At 52.9% G+C, this 17734-nt stretch overlaps 1 protein-coding gene across 1 annotated transcript in view; it reads left to right on the forward strand.

Annotated features, from left to right (window-relative positions):
* CACNA1S (calcium voltage-gated channel subunit alpha1 S) overlaps window positions 1–10342 on the forward strand; it is a 65011-nt gene extending 54669 nt beyond the window's left edge. The window contains exons 33-44 of the mRNA XM_027074648.2: window positions 333–492; window positions 1487–1614; window positions 2617–2713; window positions 3067–3169; window positions 4099–4200; window positions 4498–4622; window positions 5781–5909; window positions 6699–6949; window positions 8335–8420; window positions 9177–9268; window positions 9474–9611; window positions 9759–10342. Coding sequence (XP_026930449.1) covers window positions 333–492; window positions 1487–1614; window positions 2617–2713; window positions 3067–3169; window positions 4099–4200; window positions 4498–4622; window positions 5781–5909; window positions 6699–6949; window positions 8335–8420; window positions 9177–9268; window positions 9474–9611; window positions 9759–10010 — 1663 coding nt within the window. The 3' untranslated portion in view covers window positions 10011–10342. The remainder of the gene's footprint in view (window positions 1–332; window positions 493–1486; window positions 1615–2616; window positions 2714–3066; window positions 3170–4098; window positions 4201–4497; window positions 4623–5780; window positions 5910–6698; window positions 6950–8334; window positions 8421–9176; window positions 9269–9473; window positions 9612–9758) is intronic.
* Window positions 10343–17734: the final 7392 nt, after the last annotated feature.

The following is a 17734-nucleotide window of genomic DNA, read 5'->3' on the forward strand; positions in this document are numbered from 1 at the left end:
ACCCTAGTCTGCTTGTCTGTCCATACCCTGCTCCTGCCAGGCTGCTGGCCTCCTGAGGGGCTGCCCAAGAGTGGACATGCCTTCAGGGCACCTGGGTAGGTTAAGCGTCCGACTTCGGCTCAGATCATGATCTCGTGGTTCGTGAGTTCGAGCCCCATGTCAGGCTGTGTGCTGACAGCTCAGAGCCCGGAGCCCTCTTCGGATTCTGTGTGTGTGTCTCTCTCTGCCCCTCCCCCACTCTTGCTCTGTCTCTCTCTCTCTCTCAAAAATAAACATTCAACAAATTAAAAAAAAAAAGAGTGAAAAGGCCAACAGAAGCCCTTCTCTTCCAGGTGTGCGACAGGTGAGGCGTGGCAGGAGATCCTCCTGGCCTGCAGCTATGGCAAGTTGTGTGACCCCGAATCGGATTATGCCCCGGGTGAGGAGTACACGTGTGGCACCAACTTCGCCTACTATTACTTCGTCAGCTTCTACATGCTCTGCGCCTTCCTGGTGAGATGGCGAGGAGGGTGATTTCACAAGGGAATCTGCCCACCCCTTCCCCGTCAGCTTCTGTCTCTTGGGGATTGACCTCAGGGGCACAGGAGGCAGGAGGCTCTGGTTAGATTGTTCTGGTTCAGGCCATCCTGCAGGTGGCTTTGTTTTCTGAGGGGTTGCTAAGAGGTTTTTTGTTTTGTTTTTGTTTTTGTTTTACCTTTTTTGGTTACGAATGAATAATCAAAAGAATTTAGTGGGGCTCTGTCCTAAATAAATAGGGGCTCCCAGTAAAGCCATTTGCCCCTCCCTGTTCCTCTGAAGAGAAAGTTGCCCCACTGTGAGGAGGCTGGGGCTCTGGAAATAAGGTCCCAGAGGAGGTCCCAAATGGGGTTAGAAACAGAGCACAGATTGTTCTAAGACACGAGGGCTGCTGTCTGTTCATGTGGAACGCAAAGAGCCAGCAGTATCCATGGGACTGTCGTCTCTTCACTCTATTTTCTTCCCTATATTCGGTCAAAACAGTTGTGTGAGCATCTGTGTGCCCCTGGGCTCAGTGCAGAGGGTAGAAACATGATAAGACCCAGTCTGGCCCTGGAGGAGCTCATTGGGCACCTGGGGAATCCATGTGTGAGCAAGCCTTGCAGTTCAAAGGGACGCCCACTAGACACAGAAAAGGCAAGAGCAGTAATGACGCACGGTCCAGTGAGGGCACAGAGGAGGGGGCTCATCTCTCTGGGGCGGGGGCAAGAGGCTGAGATGGAGGAGCTTGAGCTGGGTTTTAAAGGATCAGCACCAAGAACCCGGGCAGAGGACACTGTCTATGGAGGAGCGCAGAGGTGTGACATAGGTCGCTAGTGTTTGGGACGTAGGTCATTCGGAAGGATTGCAGTGAGGGCCCAAGTAGGAAGGAGCCCCGGCCCCCTTACCCAGTGGATATCTCCCAGCCCCCAGCCCCTCCCCATTGTCACCTGCTTTCCCGTGGTGGCAGCCCTTGGTTCTCCTCTTGCAGATCATCAACCTGTTTGTAGCTGTCATCATGGACAACTTTGACTACCTCACCCGGGACTGGTCCATCCTGGGCCCCCATCACCTGGATGAGTTCAAAGCCATTTGGGCAGAGTATGACCCGGAGGCTAAGTGAGTCCAGTCTGTAGATTCTGTGCAGACCCCTCCCTTCACTGTCCACCCCCCCCCCATCCTAGCCCCTGTCCTCGTGTCCTATAGGGAATCACTCTCCAGTTTAATAAGAATGAATGGACTTCTTCTTCCTTCATTATCTGAGGTCCCAGATCAGAAAATTGGAGTTTCTTAGAGTTAGAAGGGATCCCACAGCCTCTCAGGACAGAAAACCCCTTGACTTTATTGGGAAATGGTCATTCAGCTTCTGTATGGACGCGTCTGAGAGCAGGGAACTCAGTACCTGAGCAGCTCTGGGCTCTGGCTAGCCAAAGTTTTAGTCCACTAACAGCATCCTAGCTTGATTAAAATGCAAAGCCCCGAGCCGTACTCTGGACCGACTGAATCAGAACCTGCATTGCTTATTAACCTGATCCTCAGGGCATTCATACCTATGTTAAATCTTGGGAAGAACTTCTGCTTTACATTCTTTCTTTAAAAAGTAATAAGCTCATATTTGATGAGTATTTCCCAAGTGTCATGCATTGTGCTAACCATTGCATATATTATCTCATTTAATCCTTACAACAACCTATGACACAGGTCTCTAGCTCTCTACCAGTCTGTGGAAGTGAGCTTTCACCTCCAGTGATCCATACCCTCTACTTCTATTAATATAACCCAAGAGCCCCCCAGTCAGCTCAAACAGAACCCAAGGAAGGCTCTGCTGTGGGGAAAATGAGGTCCAGATTCTGGGTCTGGAGATCCCACATCTCAGGGAATTCTGGTCTCGAAAGGATGTCTTCCCAAAAAAAGGACAGCCCATTCCTGGTGGTAGGTAACAGTGAACCCAAACATTGTTTCTTCTTTAAAGCAGGAGCTCAGCTTCAACTTCCTAAACACACTCTGAAAACAGGAAACACTCCCCTGTCACCTGGCTCTCTTCCCCTTGGCCGTTCTCTGAGCAGGGAGGAGGTCCTGGGTGGAGACGCCTGGTGTACAAGTCTCTGTGTCCTTCTGCAGGGGCAGAATCAAACACCTGGATGTGGTGACCCTGCTGAGACGGATCCAACCCCCTCTGGGCTTTGGGAAGTTCTGCCCACACCGGGTAGCATGTAAGGTAACCAGCGCGACCAGGGAGGGGTGCCCCCTGGGAGAGGAAGAGGCTCTGGTACCAAAGGACAGGGAAGCTGATGAGGGCCTGATTGGATGAGTCATTTTAGAGCAGTCATCTCCTGGGTCCCCAAGTCCCTTCCTGAGGACCTGAAGTGTCTCCCAACTCATCAGTGTCTCCCAACAGTCAACAGTGTCTCCCAACTTATCTTTCCATCCCCTCGTGAAGGGCATCCCGAATCACCTTCACCCCCAGCCTTCATGTCCCATCCCCTCCCAGTCCACAGACCAGGCCAGAATGACCTGCCAAGCTTGGCCTGGTCCCAGCTCAGCAGCCAGCCACTGCCCCTCCCCTCACAGCGGCTGGTGGGCATGAACATGCCCTTGAACAGTGACGGCACGGTCACCTTCAACGCCACTCTCTTCGCCCTGGTCCGCACAGCACTCAAGATCAAGACGGAAGGTGAGAACCTTCTGGCACGCAGCCCCCTCCCTTCTCTCAGAGGATGAGTTTTCTGGTACAGATTCTGACAGATTCTCAGAGCTAAGGGTTGGAACCAAGAGCCATGAGGAAAAGCAGAAGGAGGACCCCAGGCTGTGCCTCTCAGGGCTTCGAGAGAGCTCAAAAATTCTCTGCAGGGGAAAGGTCACTAAGGATCTCTTCCCACACAGCTATGTCTGAATGGGGCCCCAAAAATGGCAGTGTTCGTGCAGAGGTGGGGGCTGCCTGTGGTGTGGCTCTGGGGGGAGCAGAGGGATGCCTCAGGTAGCCCTGGGCTTGCAGCCCACACTCAGCTCCACAGCTGAGTGCCCTGCCGCCAGGAAGCAGACATCATGGGAGCAGGGAAAGGACTTAAGCTGGGGACTCTTTTGTTCCTGAGCCCTCACTTAGCGCTCGGCTGTATCAGAGCCGTCCCCGAAGGCAATCAGGACCACTGCAGGGATCTGAGACCACCACAGGGAAGGTTTTCTTGGGAGGGCAAGGAGAAGAAGACCAAGAGTGAGAGAAATCACGTTAGGGCAACAGGAAGGTTGCCTGAGAGTCCTTGGAATAGACCAGAGGGCCATGGGGATTTAAAGGCTTTTGAGGGGAAAGGGAGAAGACCAGGAGATGACAGACAGACTTCAAAGAGAGCCACTCTGAACACTGGAAGCCAAGGCTTGTGGGGTGTGGAAACATGACTCAAGGGTTGGGTTGCCCCAGGGGGATGGTGATGCCCTCCCCTTCTTGCCAGTGCTCAGCACAGCAGCTGCCAAAACCAAATAGACAAACAAAATCTCGGCCAACATTTGTTGAATGAGGTGTTTGGAGAATTCTAGGTGTCTTTGTCAAGTGCAGTTGACTTGAGCCGTGTGACTTTAGGGCCGCCCCTGCCTGTCCCTTGCTCCCAGGTAACTTTGAGCAGGCCAATGAGGAGCTGAGGGCCATCATCAAGAAGATCTGGAAGAGAACCAGCATGAAGCTCCTGGACCAGGTCATTCCTCCAATAGGAGGTGGGTGCTGCTTTGGGAGACGAGCATCCAGAGGCAGCTGAGGAAAGGGGACAAGGGACTTCTCCAGGAAGCCCTGTGGGAATCTGAGAATGGCCCAGAACCTTCGTAAATACTTTGGAGAGACCCCATGGTGGTAATCAGGGTGGGTACCAACCTTAGGGTGGAACTGCCCACTGGCCAAGTCAGCAAGGAGAGGAGTGTCCTGAAGCGCCCAGTCCTGGCTACACCTGGGTCCCACTCCGAACCCAGTTCAGATTCCTACCCACCTTCAGGACATCCCTTTTGACTCTTCTGCAGATGATGAGGTGACTGTAGGGAAGTTCTACGCCACGTTTCTCATCCAGGAGCACTTCCGGAAGTTCATGAAGCGCCAGGAAGAGTATTATGGGTATCGGCCCAAGAAGGACACTGTACAGATCCAGGTAAGCCCAACCTGACCTCCAAGGGACTCCACTGAGCCAGGTCTTCAGGCTCCATGTCCTTGAAGGCCAGTGACAGAGGCAGAGAGGGAAGGAGGGCGCCAGGGTGAGTGAGGAGCTCCTCCATCTTTGGGTGACAGACCCAAAGGCAATGGCATTGGTTCAGAAGAGGGATTTGAGTGCTTAAACTGGTCCATTGGCATGCAGAGAAATTTAGAACTTTGTTTCATATCATCTGTCTTTTATTTCTATTTTTTGGTGTTAATTATAGTGCATACAATTTACAAATTCAAAAATATGTGTGCCTTTGGGCTGTGTGCTCAAAAACTTATTTCAATTCCAATTTTTACTTTAAAACAGTGTCATGATTTTGAAAGTTGTGTGTATAATACAAACACCTTTTTTATGAACCATTTTAAGTGTAATTCCCAACATGACATTCCATCAACCCAGAACATTTTCATATGTATTTCCTGCAAATAAGGGCATTTTCCTACATAATTCTTCCACACAACCACAATGCAACCACCAAAGTCAGGAAATTAACATTGAGACATTATAACCATCAAATCTTCAGGCCCCATGCAAATGTCACCAGCTGTCCCAAGAATGCCTTTATAGTAAAAGGATCCAATCTAGAATCACACATGGCATTTAGTTGTTATATCTCTTTAGACTCTTTCAGCTAGAACAGTTCCTTGGTCTTTCCTTGACAAGACCTTCACGCTTTTGAAGACTACAGGATATCCTTCAGGTTGAGTTCAGGTGATGTTTCTTCATGACAGATTTAGGGATATACATCTTGTACAGCAATGTCACAGAAATGATGCCATGTTCTCACTGCAAGCTATCATATGACACCAATCTTGATTTGTCCCATGGCTTTAATCAACTTAAAAAACTGTATTAATGGCATATTCAGTAAAAGGAGATCATTTGTCTAAAAGACTCTATTGAGTAAAAAGATTTTTCCAGCTGGAAGCTGGAGAGGGTATGAAACCCCATGAGGTTGGACCATCCCAGAAGTCAGAGCAAGACCTAGTGGCCTCATGGAGTCCTGGGACATTGAATGTCCAGGAGAGAGTGGGGCTGGAGCTGGAGCTAGAAATGGAGCTGGTCTCCCCCACTAGACTGGAGGGGTCACGGAGCTTCTGTCCCCAGGCCGGACTGCGGACCATTGAGGAAGAGGCAGCCCCAGAGATCCGGCGTACCATCTCAGGAGACCTGACAGCAGAAGAGGAGCTGGAGAGAGCCATGGTGGAGGCTGCGATGGAGGAAGGGATATTCCGGGTATGTGAAGGCCATGACCACCCTGTGTGTCCCAGGCACAGGGAATAGCAACATCCCATAGAAATGAGGGCGAGAAGCCACATAGGAGGGGAATTTGGAAACTGAAAACACCCACAGCCCACATCTCTTGGGACTCAAAATCAGTGACTCAACCTAGTCAGTTATCAAATATAACACGTATTTTCTTCCCTTCCTCTACCAAGCCTCACTCCTTTCCTCACGTCCCCACAGCCACTAGTCAACATTCATCTCTTAGAATCCCTTCATTGTCAAATGCCCCACCTGCTTCCAGTTACACTGGCCCTCGATTCTTAGCGCTGTTTAGTGTTTTTTATGATGCTACAAAACTAAAAGGTCCTTAATGACCACCTAGTTAAAACCTTCTGGGTTATTCATGAGGAAGTGGTGACCCAAGGAGATTATATGAGATATCCAGTATCACCTTAGCAAGTTAGTTAGTTTTAGAGGTGGGACTAGAACCAGTTTTCCAGACTCCCAATCCAGTGCTCTTTCCATGACACCATATTTCCCTATCTGGCTATCTGTGTCTCCTGTGTCGTTCCTTAGATATGTTCTGTCTACCCCATTGTACTGAGAACTCTCTGAAGGTGGGTGGTTTCTTCTCTGGCCTTACAGCCCAGTCCACTTCCCTTTGGCCTTATAGGATTTGTCTTCTAATACCATCACTTGTTCCCAGCAAATCATCCCAGTATGGCAGTCCCCATGCACTCTCAGCTCTCAATCCCCTGTCACTGCTCTCAGCCCTTATGCTCTCCTTCTTGACCCTAGAGGACTGGGGGCCTGTTTGGCCAAGTGGACAACTTCATGGAAAGGACCAACTCCCTGCCCCCTGTCATGGCCAACCAGCGACCCCTCCAGTTTGCTGAGATAGAGATGGAAGAGCTGGAATCACCCGTCTTCTTGGAGGATTTCCCTCAAGATCCACGCACCAACCCTCTTGCTCATGCCAACACCAATAATGCCAATGCCAATGTTGCCTGTGACAACAGCAGCCATAGCAACAGCCAGCTATTTTCCAGGTAGTGGCAGTCACTGCCAGCTTTGGGTGTAAGGGTACTGGGGTAGGACTGGGAAGACATGGTTAGTGGGTTCCAGGCTTTTCCGGAGAGGGGACACCCTGAAACATATAGGTTGTCCTCCGCTTGCCTTGGTGTCCTTTGGGATCCATCCTCCCCCTTAAGGCAAGAGGCAGGCCCAGACTGCAGAGACTCCTTTGGCCAGCAGAGGGCAGCCTCATGTTAGCGTTGGCACAAATGTTGCGTGGTTCCTTTATTCCATCATCTACGGCAGGTCTAGGAGCTGAGACCTACTGAACGTATTAGATTAGAAAGAGAGCTTACTACAACTGTGGAAAGTTAAAGTTTAATTGTAGGATTTGGGTTCCAGGGAGATCTCACTGCTGTTTGGGCCCCCTCTCTTTCACCCTGAGCTGTCCACCAGATATAATCTGTGATTACATAAGTCTCATGAAAAAACAGCAGGATGAAGTTGGGGAGCTTCTCAGAAATCACAACCTGCGGGCTGAGGTCCAAGCAGACCTTCCCTTATAGATAGGAGGCCGGGTGATTAGAGGTACCTAAGACCTGGAAAGGCTGAGTCGCACACCCTCAGTAATGGGCAGGACAGGGCAGAAGCCCCATGAGCAGGTGTTTCCCATGGCCAGAGCTGCCTACACGCCCTTGCATTCAGAGACCCTTTGAATTCAGCCCTCAAGCCTTGAGAGGCACCTGCGCCTTGGGTCACCATGGTGTTAGGTGTTCTAGGAATACAGAAGCACCAGACCTGGGCCCTGCCCTGAAAGGATTGTAGTCTTCTTGGGAGATGTGTCACAGGACCTGACAGTGACCGAATAATCACAAAGAGCAGGTGTCCTGAGAATGCAGGCATATTGATCACCATGGGCTGGAAAGGTCTAGATTTGAGCTAAACAACGTTTCTCGGCCTCCACTGAGCATCAGAAACACCAAGGAGCTTTCAAAATTGCAGTTCCTGGGCCTCACCGCAAACTCTGGGGATGGGACACAGCCACTACTAGTTTCTAAAGTTCCCCAGGTGATCCAGTGTACCACCAAGGTTGAGAACCAGTGTCCTGGAGGTTGTGAGGCTGGGCTGAGCCTCAGAAGATGAACAGAATGTGAAAAAGGATAGAGGGAAGGGCATGTCTGACAGCAGGGACCATTGAACGAAGGAGAGGAGTGGGGAATGTATTTGGCCCATTTCTCTTAGAGAGCCAGGACTGGCTGGGCACAGAGCAGTGGGAGCACCAGCCCTGGAGTCCAAGCTGCACACAATGATGGGTCCAGATCCTGAGGGAAAAGGATGTTTGGGGCCATACAAGGGCAGGATGGCGGGAGAACCAGAAGCCTGCCTTGCTTCCCTATCACCAGCCTTGCTTCCATTTCAGCATCCGCTATGAAAGGGAGTTCCCTGGAGAGACAGAGATGCCTGCTGCCAGAGGAGGAGCCTTTGGCCAGCCCCAAAGCGTCCTGGGTCAGTCTTTTCTGTGCACCCTAGAAGCTGAGCCTTCTCCCAGAGAGGCCTGGGGAGCCTCGCTCGTTCCTTACGCTTGGGGAATCTAGCTGGGAGGGCTGGCTTGGGAGCCTGCTGCGGTGGGATCAGCTGGGCCCAGGACGGAAGAGCAGTCAGGGCCAGCTCCTGATCCAGGCAGAGGTCAAGGGTGTCATGTAGGTCACCGAGTGAGGTGGGAAGGGGGCATGCCTGGAAACTCACACCCACTTGCCCGAAGGGCAGCTCTTGAACGACTGACCCCTTGGCTCTGGGGCCCTTCAGCAGATGGTCTGGCAATCTCCCAGCAGGTCCTAGACTGCTGTGTGTGACAGCAAGAGCCCTGAGGATGCTGGAGTTCAAGGGAGATGAGGGCACTTGCCTTGCTCCGTGGCGTGTAAACACACACACACACACACACACACACACACACACACACACACTTCTGCATGCAAACACACATGGACACACTGAGAAACAGCTTGACCAGAGCTGGTCAAACTCTGGCCCTGATTCCCCCTCCCAAACCCACAAGCACAAAGACCAGGACAAGTACAAGGGCAACGGGACAACACAGGTTCCTGCCTGGCCTGGAGTTGGTTGGGCCTCAGCCTACGTCCACCCTCTAGGACCCCTTCCACAGCCCCAAGGGTCTCAGAGAGCTCTCAGAGTTTGGATGCCTGGCCAGGCAGAGCTCTGTTGACTCAGGCCCCTCTTGCCTTTGCCCTGTCTTGCCCACAGGAGCCCACAGCAAATCCTGTGTGGAAAAGCTAAAAGGACAGCTGGCCCAGAGAGAAATGCCCGGGGCCCAGGCGTCTCCTACCCCCTGCCAGGTAATAGGGCACAGGCCTGGGAAGAAACTCTATGCATAGGAAGGGTGTGGTGGTAATTTGTCCATTAATAACAGAAAGGACTGGACTCCTGGGTCCTCCCTTTTCTGTGAGTCTTGGCTGAGGCTCCCTAGGGCTAGGGTTTCACCGGATCCCAGTGGGCTCCAGCATCCCTGTTGGGGTCTTTGCTTTTGTGCATTTGGAACAGTGTGCCGGCGCAGAGCCTCCCCTGCCTGGGGAGAGGAGGGACCCCACCCTGGGGCCTGAGGAAGCATCCCACCACGGTAGGACCAAGGGGAGTAGTTCCAGGTGCCAGACTCCAGCGACAGCCAGGCTGATACAGGAGGTGAGATGGGGGCTGGGACAGAGCAGTGGGCTGCATTCGGGGGTGGCCCTGTGATGTCCTGGGGTAGAGAGAGGGTAGAGCCAACAGAGGCAGACCCCTGAGGCAGCTCCCCAGGAGATCACACCCAGCCTTCTCTCTTCCCTGCAGGCTCTGGTTCGAGGAGGCCTGGACACCTTGGCGGCTGATGCTGACTTTGTCACGGTGACAGGCCGGGCCCTGGCAGATGCCTGCCAGATGGAACCAGAGGATGTGGAGGTGGCAGCAACAGAGCTACTGAAAAGACAAGAGTCCCCAGAGGGCATGGCCAGTGCCCAGGGACGCTTGAGCCTCGGGTCCTCGCTGGGGAGCCTTGACCAGCATCAGGGCTCCCAGGAGACCCTGATCCCCCGCAGGCTGTGAGGTTCCGCACAGCAGCAGCATGGGCTTAGAGCTAGCATGACCAACGGTGAGGGAGGGGTGGCTGAGGCCAAGAAGGGTTAGCCCACCACGGCAGCCCCTCTCTCTCTCAGCAGCTGAATGGATGGGCCGAGTGGGGGTGGTCAGGAACCACCGGAAAACACGTCCGGAAGAAGTAGATTGACAGGCCCTTCTCCTCACTGGCAAGAGGCATGGTTGGATGGAGCTTCTAATGTCATTCAAATAGGCCCAGTCAGTGCCAGTGTCTGTCTGGCATGAGGCCACTCCCACCAGCAGGACATTAAAGTCTCCAGGCCTATGCCATTGGCCCCTGGCCCCTGCCTGTCTCCTGTTTTGGAAACTTCTACACTCACTCATCCCTCTTCCCCATCCCATTTCCCAGGAACCCCACGCACAGGCTCGGGAGCCTGGGCCCAGGAGAACAGAGGGGCTCTCTGGGCAGCTATCCTGCGTGCAGCAGAGAGGGGCTCATTGTGGAGAATGTGGATTCTCCTAGAAGTGCATGGCCGGTTCCACTGACCGGGGCCGCGTCACCGCAGGAGGGCCTGGCGGCCTTAGAAGCAACGGCCCCACATCCCAGGCCACACCACAACCCACCTTCTTTGAAGCTATGACCGTGTCCCTTTGGCCAGAATCCACCACTGACATAGGCCTCGGGTCCCTCACGTATTTTTGCCCCTGGATATCAAAGATCTGCAGTTTCCACAGCTCCTCTTACCCACACCAAGCAGTGATGAGTCACAGTGGCTCCTACTTACCAAGTACCTCCTGTGTGCCAGACGCTGTCCCGCGCCGTGGGGTGTTCCACGTTCTAGGTACAAAGCATTTCCACACAGCGTCCATTTCATTCTCGTTGCACCCTCACAAGGCAGGGTTTTTAAGGGTTGAAAGGGATTTAAGGATGTGGCAGTGGAGGCACAGAGAGGTGATGTGGCGTGCCTGTGGTCACACAGCCAGTGAGAGGCAGAGTTAGGCCCGCCAGGTCCCAGCGGTGCCTTTCGCTGGATACTCTTTCCTCTCCTTGCCATCCCTTCACCGAGCTTGCCCAGCACTGGTGGCTGGGTGGCTGTGGTGACCACCGGGCCGCCCCGCAGCCTCCTGGCAAACCCCCGGGTGGGCTCCTCGGGCTCCTCGGGCGGGCCCCAGGCTGCAAGGGCAAGGGCAAGGGCAGGGAGACTCGCCCTGGCCGCAGATGTGTGGTCCCGGACCGTTTCAGCTCTCCGCTCCTCAAACCTCGACACCACTGGCTTCCCCCACGCCTTCCCTCGACAGCCTGCCGTCTTCCTCCACAGAGAAGCAGAGGCCGCCAGAAGGTCCCCTCCCTCAGCTCCTGTTACCAAACTGATGAGCTTGCCAATGCTTTTGTCTCTTGCTCTCCTTTCCTCCTGACCCAGTGGAAGACTGGCATCTCCTCCAGCCAGCTTTTCGGATTTTACCCCAGCCCATCTCCCGCCTCCCCTCTCCCCCTGCTCCCTCCATCTGCAGGGACCACATTCAAGGTGTTTCCATCTTAACAACATGGCCTCACAGCTGCCCTATCTACCTACCTGAGGTCTATCTATTATCTCTCTCTCTCTCTCATCTATCTATCTATCTCTCATCTATCTAGTCCATTACTGAAGAGCAAACTTCTTACCTGGGTTGTCGCCTCATCCACATTTCCATTTCTTAGTTCCCATTTCTCATCCCCATGCAGCCTGCCTTGTGCCCACATTCACCAATATCTCCACAACCTTGTTGCAAATCCAGGAGATTCCCTCCCTCCACCTTTTTTTTTTTTTATTTCAGGAGACCTCTTTTATCTTTATCTTCCTTGATTTCTAGACAGCATGAGGTACAATAGACTTCTCCCTCCTTCCTGACATGTCTCCACCACTGCCTCTCCTGAATTTCCTCCTACCTTTCAAGTGCTCAACCCAGAGTTGCCCTGTGAGTTCTCCCCTGGCCCATCTACCTCTCAGGTTCTGTGTCCTTGATCCCTCTTCCAACCCGGGAGGTCTTCCTGGTTGCTCTCAGCCGCTCACACATCAGCTGCCTCTGTGTTGAAAATTCCCAATTCCATGTGGCTAGACTAAACCTCTACATCTCTGTATCCTTCTCCCCAGCAACTCCTCACGAATGTCCTACCTGTACCAAAAGTGCATCGTGTCCAAATTCGACCCCACTGTCCTTTCCCTATAGGCTGCTGCTACTCTGGTATACTCTTGGGTGCTACCCACCCCTTGTTGAAACCAGGAGTCTGGGTGTTGTCCTGGGCTCCCAGCTTGCCCCACAGATTCACCCTCCTAAGTACTTCTCCAACCTGTCTTCATGCCCACAGTGACTTTCCTGACCTGTTCAATCAACATTTCATGCCTCTTCCTTTGCAACAGCTTCTGGACTGCCCTCTCAGCAGCTCCTCTCTTCTCTTCCTCCCTGCTTGTCTCTGATCTTTCTAAAAGGAGAAGCCTGTTGTCTCATTCTTTTGCTTAAAACCCTTAAAGGCACCCCCAAACCCTCAGAACATCGTGCAAACCCTTGCCCTCTGCTTAGAAGCCTTCCCTGGATCTGGACCTCACGCATGGCTCCTGCCAGCCCCACCAGGGGGAGCTGCCCTCACTTCTGACTTCCAGAGTGCTGTTGTCTCTGGAAAACTCCATGAACCCTAAACTCCATGGATCCCTCCCTAGTCATCTTTGAAATCTCAGCTTTGCTCTTGCTTCCTGCAGAAAGCTTTCCCCGGACACCCTCCAGAAAGCTTTCCCCGGACACCCTCCAGACCCTCTGGAGGCTGGCCCAGAAACATGGCGGGCCTTTTCCCCGAGTGCAGTGGGGATCAAAACCGCTTGTTTATTGTTACCCTAGCCAGAGGCTAAGCTTCACAAAATCAGGAGCCGGTCCACTTTGTTCCAAGTACTCTACCTGGAGCTGAACACTTCAGCACAGACCCGTGGCTCAATAACTGTTAAATAAATGCAGGAAAATGGTGGGAAGTGTGGACCCGGCCCTTCGCTAGCTCACTGCCCAGTGTCACCTGCCTCAGTTCTGCAACCTCAGCCACCTTGGCTGTCTGTCTAGGCCCCGGGGAGACAGGGAGGAGGTGCTCTGCCTCCAGGGGCCACACGCTGGACTTCACCTCAGCCCTGCCCACACGTAGCTGCCGGGCCACTCCAATAAAGCCTAAAAGGAACAAGTGTGGAAGGATGAGGACTGAGCGGGGAGTGAAGGGGACCAGACAGGTCTGGGGGGGAGACAAGCCCCTCCTCTCAGCAGGACCATCTGACAGAGACCGGGTACCCATAGGGGCCGGTGGGGCCACCTTCTGTCGCCTGGGGGGCACTGGCCAGAAGCAGGGTCTGCTGGACCCCTATCTTCTGCCGGCGGTTCCCTGCAGACTTTGGGCCCAGCTGCTGGGTGCCGGGTCTGCCAGAAGGGGTGGGGCTGCAGCTGGTGGGAGGGGCTGGTCACAGAGCCTCATGCTGGCCGTGGGGACGAGAGGAGCCCCGCGCTCTGGAAGGTGTGAGGCTCAGATGGAGGACCCCTGGACACTGTGGAGGGTGGGCTCAGTTCCAGTCTATCTGCAGAGTGGGGAGGAGCTCCCTGGCTCTGGTCCGGGTGTACGTGTAGGCCCTGCTCTAGATGTGGCCGAGTGATTCTTAAAGGAAGCATGTGGTTACTCTCTGCAACGCGTTTCAGAGCATAGTCTTGGAAGCCAGACCCCTTTGGACCTGCCTCCCATTCATTTACCTCCATGCTGTGATCTCAGGCAGTTCCTACAGCCCTCTTAAGCTTCCGCTCCTCCTTCTGTAAAATGGGGGACCCATTCCCACTTCCAGGTTATCGACAGGTATGAAGAGGACCCTGTAAAGCGCAGGCCTTTAGTAAGATGCTGTTGTTTTGATCCTGTCTGATGCTGGCTGGTGAGAGAGCTGGGCTTTTAGATGAGAGGACACTGAGCTCAGAGGGGTCCTGAGGCCACTTATTGAAAGCTGGGCGGGGCACCTGGGTGACTCAGTCTCTTGAGCTTCTGATTTCAGCCCAAGTCACGATCTCACGGTTCGTGAGTTCGAGCCCCATATCGGGCTCACTGCTGTCAGCCTGTCAGCACAGAGCCCTCTTTGAATCCTCTGCCTCTCCCCTGCTTGCGCTCTCCCCAAAATAAATAAATATTAAAAAAAAAAAAAAAGACAAGAAAGCAAGCGGGCAACTTGACTGCCAACCCAGGTAGCTCTGCATCAGACCCCATCCCCCACAGCCCTGCCAGCTCCCAGGACAGTCCAGGGATGGAGAAGCCAGCTCCTGCCTCTGTAGAAGCCACTAGAGAAGGCACTGCCAACCCAGAGCTGATCTTGATCCCCATTTTTCTGGCATCTGATCCCAATGACGTGTCAACTCCTGTCATGAGGCTGACAGCTTATAGTGCCAGGTGACTCTCCCCGCCCAGAGAAAGAAAACCAAGACCCAGAGGAGGAAAGAGCCATATACACCCAACTTCCCGAGTGAGTGGGAGGAGCCAGGAGGAGACCTCAGGCTCCCTGGGCCACAACTTAGAGCGTCCAGTGAAATGCGCAGGGGACAGCAAGTCCTGGACGTGGAGAAACTTCCAGTTGTGTATTGTTTCCAAAAGCTCTCTGCCGTTGGCTTCCCCCTCTGTAGAACCATAGTAGCCGGTATTTGTCAAGCCCAGGTCCTTAAGTGCCTTGCCTGCAACATCTCGTTTAGTGTTTGCCCTGCCACCTGTAAAATAAGGTCCTTGTGAATCCCGTTTTGTGATGAAAACACAGCCTCAGAAAGACTAAATTACCCAGAGTCACTTGGCCAAGAAGTAGTGAAGCCCAGTGTAGGACAGGAGCCTGGACACCATTCTTGAGCTGCTGACTTCTCCTATCTCTGTGAGCATCCCCCAGCAACGCCCCCTGACCCTCCGCCTCCCCCCTCCTCCCCGCATCCCCTTCCCACAACCTGCCAAGCACCGCCCACTGCACTAAACTCAGCCCCACAGGCCACGCTCTCGTGCCCCCATTCGCCGTGCCTTTCCATGCCCAGTAAATGCCTCTGCACTCGGCCTTGGTCATCCCTGATGGCCTGGCTACACTCAGTTGCCTCTTCCATAGTGTGTGGTAACTTTTATTATGGCATTTATTACCCTGTGACTAGGGTCACCTAGGGTGACCTGTGACCAGTCACCTGTGTGACTAGGAGTTTAAAGTTTTTTTCTACCGTGAGTTCCTCAAGGTCAGCGAGTTTCTTTATCAAGTTTGTATCCCAAGCTAGGAGAAGAGGAAGGAAGGGAGAAAGGAAGGAGGTGGGGAGGGAGGGAGGGAGGGTGAATGCACGAGACCACACCAAGTTCATTGCTAAACGACGTGTATTCGATTGAATCATTTGAAATCGCAGATATTTTATCCTTTTTGTCTATGAAACGGCAGTTTGATAATATTTAACCTACTGTGATGAGGGTGGGTTTCCCCACCATCCAGGGCCACCCCAATACCACCACTGCCTCTCTGGGGGGGGGGGGCAGAGACCCCACCTTTTGCTTTGGGTTAGTGTATACAAATCGGGATGAGGGCTCACTGAGGGCAGGTGTCCTGTGCAGGGCTGTTCTCAGGCAGCGTGCAGACTTGAGGGGGGCCTTTTCTGCATTTGCCATAGGTGAGCTGTCCCCTCTGAGGGGGGGGTGGGGGGGTCATTATAGTGACCACAAGGAGTGGCCTACAGGTGGCGCCCAGCGGCCCCACTGCCAGCCACTATCAGAGGTTGACTATCTCTCCAGATCACCCCACGTCTGGTCTTTGGTCTTGGAGTTTGACCTCCCCCGAGGCCCGGGCCTCCCATCTCCTGGCTCTCCTTGGCTAGCCCCAGGGGCGCTGGGGCAGTCTGTGGTGGGGGAGGGAGGAATGGGAGACAGATTATGGCCTCTCCCTCTGGGTTCTTTCTAATTCGGGTTATGACTGCAAACTCTTCTTTGGCTCCTCCAACCTAGCTTGGGAGTTAAAGAGGAAGACAAAGTTCTTTTCATCGCTCTTTGCATCCTCCCCAGTCTCGTCTAATTCTCCTCAAGGCAGAGTGTCTTTTCTGTCAACTGGACAAGTGTCAGGAAGTACGGGGGTGGGGGAGAGGACACAGATTCATTTTTCAAGAGATTATGTCACCTCAGGCCAATGCAGGCTGTCGTGGCCAAAGGGCTTTGAAATTCTCCTAAAATCATCCCAAGAGATTCAGCACATACGCACAGCCAGGGGTGCTGGCATTCATTAAGGTCCCATAACATTCCCAGTCTGGTACATTGTTGTAAAAGAAGTGTACTTCAGTGGTTAATCTTGTGTGATCTCTCACTACCACCTCTCCAACACCTCTCCAAATCTCCAACACTGCCCCCACCCCCATTTTTAAAGTGTTACATGTTCGTTTGCTGACAGTTTGCTCTGCAGGGTCTCGCTGAAGCTAATGTCTATTAAAATCCAAGGAAAGGATGCATCCTTGGGGACTGCAAATCAATAGCTCCTAGGCAGGGTGGAGCTTATTTGTTAATCAGAAGGAAGGGGCTTACTAGGGTGGCCCTAGTAAGAGAGAGGACCTGACTTCCCTGGGGTCCTGGCTAGGACTGCCTCGAAGGCCCCCTCCTCACCACCAGGTTTGAGGGGAGGGGTCTGCCCCCTCCCTTCTTCCTTCCTCGTCATCTCTTTTCTTTCCCCCTCTCTTTGGCTTTTCCAGCTTGACTCCCTGCTTGCTCCTTCTCCCTTTGTGTCTACTTCCCCTCTCTGTGCTAATTCCCCAGCACTTTCCCTTCTGGGGGAGAGGGGACCCCCAATGAGTGCACAGTCCACAGGGGGCGGGGCAGGGGGCTCAGCTGCCTTTTAGGTGGCCAAGACTCCAGTTTGCTGTCCCAGTGATGCAGGAAAAGTCACCAGCTATTCTGCATCCCTGTTTGACCAAAGAAGTTGGAGCAAGTTACCTTTTTAAAAGAGTTCATTGAGTTATAAGAAACTGCAAATATTCAAAGTGCACAATTTGATTATTTCTGAAAGATGTGTATACAGCCGTGGAACCAACACCATCATCGAGATAATAGATGTATCCACCACCCCCCAAATTTCTTGGTGCCTAATAGTGATCCCCCTGCCCCCTCTGCCCCTCCAAGTTCTGTTCACTGCCCCTTCCTCCCTTCTCTCGGGCCCCCTACTACCCCCGGTGCCCAGGTCTGGCTTCTTATACTCAGCATAATTATTTTGGAGTTCATCCATGCTGTATCATTGATAGTTCATCCTTCTTATTGCTGATTGTACTCTATTATTTGATATACACCAGCTTATGCATTCATCTGTCGATGGAAATTTGGGTTATTTCCATTTTGGGGCTACGATGAATAATGCTGCCGTGAACATTTGCGTACAGGTCATTGTGTGGACCTATGAAGCAGGTGAATTCTCAAGGTGCTCTGCTCTTTCTCAGCTCAGCAGCTGCCAAGGTCTAGATCCATCCTTATTCTTCACTATGATGTGACACAGGATGAAACAGGAAATCGGCTTGCTTGGGTGGGTTTGACCCCCCCCACCCCCATCACTTGCCGCATGACCTTGGGCAACTCTTGGTGTCCTTTGTTCACAAGGGAATGATAATTGTTCCTACCTCTTAGGGTTGTTGTGAGCATTACATGACCGTAGGGATCTGAAGCATTTAAACAACGCCAGACACAATGTTAAAAAAAGGGTAGCTCTTATTAC

Source organism: Acinonyx jubatus, chromosome E4 (assembly GCF_027475565.1).
Source record: "Acinonyx jubatus isolate Ajub_Pintada_27869175 chromosome E4, VMU_Ajub_asm_v1.0, whole genome shotgun sequence".
Taxonomy (NCBI): Eukaryota; Metazoa; Chordata; class Mammalia; order Carnivora; family Felidae; genus Acinonyx; species Acinonyx jubatus.